This window comes from Geospiza fortis, unplaced genomic scaffold (genome assembly GCF_000277835.1).
Source record: "Geospiza fortis unplaced genomic scaffold, GeoFor_1.0 scaffold41, whole genome shotgun sequence".
NCBI classification, from domain to species: Eukaryota; Metazoa; Chordata; class Aves; order Passeriformes; family Thraupidae; genus Geospiza; species Geospiza fortis.
The window spans coordinates 982,051-983,717 of record NW_005054299.1 but is presented as its reverse complement, the minus strand read 5'-3'; the positions used below and the strand labels follow the sequence as shown (position 1 = coordinate 983,717).

Here is a 1,667-nt window from a genome sequence, read left to right as displayed (position 1 = left end):
CGGGCCACAGCTCCCCCCCCACCATGGGAAGCCTCAGTTCCTTGCCAGCAGCCAGGTGCTGGCACGGACAGACACACACCCCATGGGCTTCCCTGGCCTGCTGTGTGTGCAAGCCCTTGTGGGGAGGGCAGAGGGCTGAGCTTCAGCCTGAGCCACAGCAGGCCATGAAGCAGCATGGAAATGATTTTGTGCTTGCAGAGGGACCTGTGGACTCCGAGGCGTGGTGTCTGACTATGGCCTCATGATGTACTACTACGGCGACGTGGCTTATGACTCCAGCATGACACGCATCGTGGGTGGTGGCGGTGCCCTGCCAGGGGCCTGGCCCTGGGTCGTCAGCATCCAGCACCCATGGGTACCAGACCCAGGGCATTGGTGTGGAGGGTCCCTCATCAGAACACAGTGGGTCCTCACAGCAGCCCATTGCTTCGACAAGTTTGAGTAAGGAGAAACAGGGAATGGGGACATCTCCACAACACCAGCAGGTGCCCTGCCAACAGCACTACCTGCTACTCTCATCCCCTTTCCTCTCAGGCAGCCAGGCTGCCACAGTGCTCAGGAGAAGCCTGGGCTCATGCCAAGGCTTTCTAGCAGCCTCCAGCTTGACATTCCCCCAGCCTAAGATGTGCAAGGGCACTCACACCTGCCAGAGCACTGCTCCCTCTCTTCCTTTCCACGCTGAGGTCTAGCAACTGCTGGGCTGCTATGACTCCCTCTCATCTCTCTCTCCACCTCCTTTCCAGTAATATCAGCCTGCTATCTGTGGTGATTGGGGCCACCCAGTTGTCTCAGCCGGGCCATGGGGCACAAATGCGCAGTGTCAAGCAGTTGCTGATACACCAATACTACAACCCTGATGACATGAGCTATGACATTGCCCTGCTGGAATTGGACCATCCTGTCCAGTGCAGCCCCTACATCCAGCTGACCTGTGTGCCTGACGCCACACTGAGAGTGTCGGAGCTGCAAAACTGCTGGGTGGCTGGCTGGGGTGCCACTACTGCAAGATGTGAGTACCAAGAGCAACTCCTGGGCAGCTCAGCCCACTGAGGAGAGGGTTTGGGCTTCCCCACAGCAGAGACCAAAGCCAGGCTGCAGAACATATGCCTCTGAGAGACAGACCTGGCTTGCTGCCCAGAGACAGGAAGCAGGGTCACAGCACTCCAGTGCCTTTGCAGAGGCAAAGACAAACCCTAGGGAAGAGAATGCCCTTCTCAAGTCAGGAGAGGAGAATGGACAATGTGGTGCTCAGGGTTTATTCCTTTCTCTGCTCACAGCTCAAGATTCAGCTGATCGCCTCCAGGAGGCCAAGGTCCAGCTCATCGATCTGCAGCTCTGCAACAGCAGTGACTGGTATGCAGGGGAAATCCACACCCACAACTTGTGTGCTGGTTACCCACAGGGAGGCATCGACACCTGCCAGGTAGGAACGTGCTACGAGCCACTCAGCCCCCAGCAGCACCAGCAGCCAGGGAAGCACCACCCCAACATAGCCCAGGGCCTGCTTTGCCCGGCCACTGAGTCACCCTCCCAGCCCCAGCTCCCCCTGACTGCTGTGGGGGCTTCCCACACACTCCCCATCCACATCTGCCTGCCCAGGCCTCCCCTTATGCCAGAAAGCCCAGAAAGCCCAGCTAGTGCTCTTGGCAGTGAAGATGTCCAGGTGC

At 58.6% G+C, this 1,667-nt stretch overlaps 1 protein-coding gene across 1 annotated transcript in view; it reads left to right on the top strand.

Moving 5' to 3' along the window:
• The window catches only part of LOC102032254 (acrosin-like), a 10,485-nt gene that overhangs the window by 7,737 nt on the left and 1,081 nt on the right, over positions 1–1,667 (top strand). The window contains exons 2-4 of the mRNA XM_031059504.1: positions 199–441; positions 744–1,009; positions 1,278–1,423. Of these exons, the coding sequence (XP_030915364.1) occupies positions 199–441; positions 744–1,009; positions 1,278–1,423 (655 nt within the window). The remainder of the gene's footprint in view (positions 1–198; positions 442–743; positions 1,010–1,277; positions 1,424–1,667) is intronic.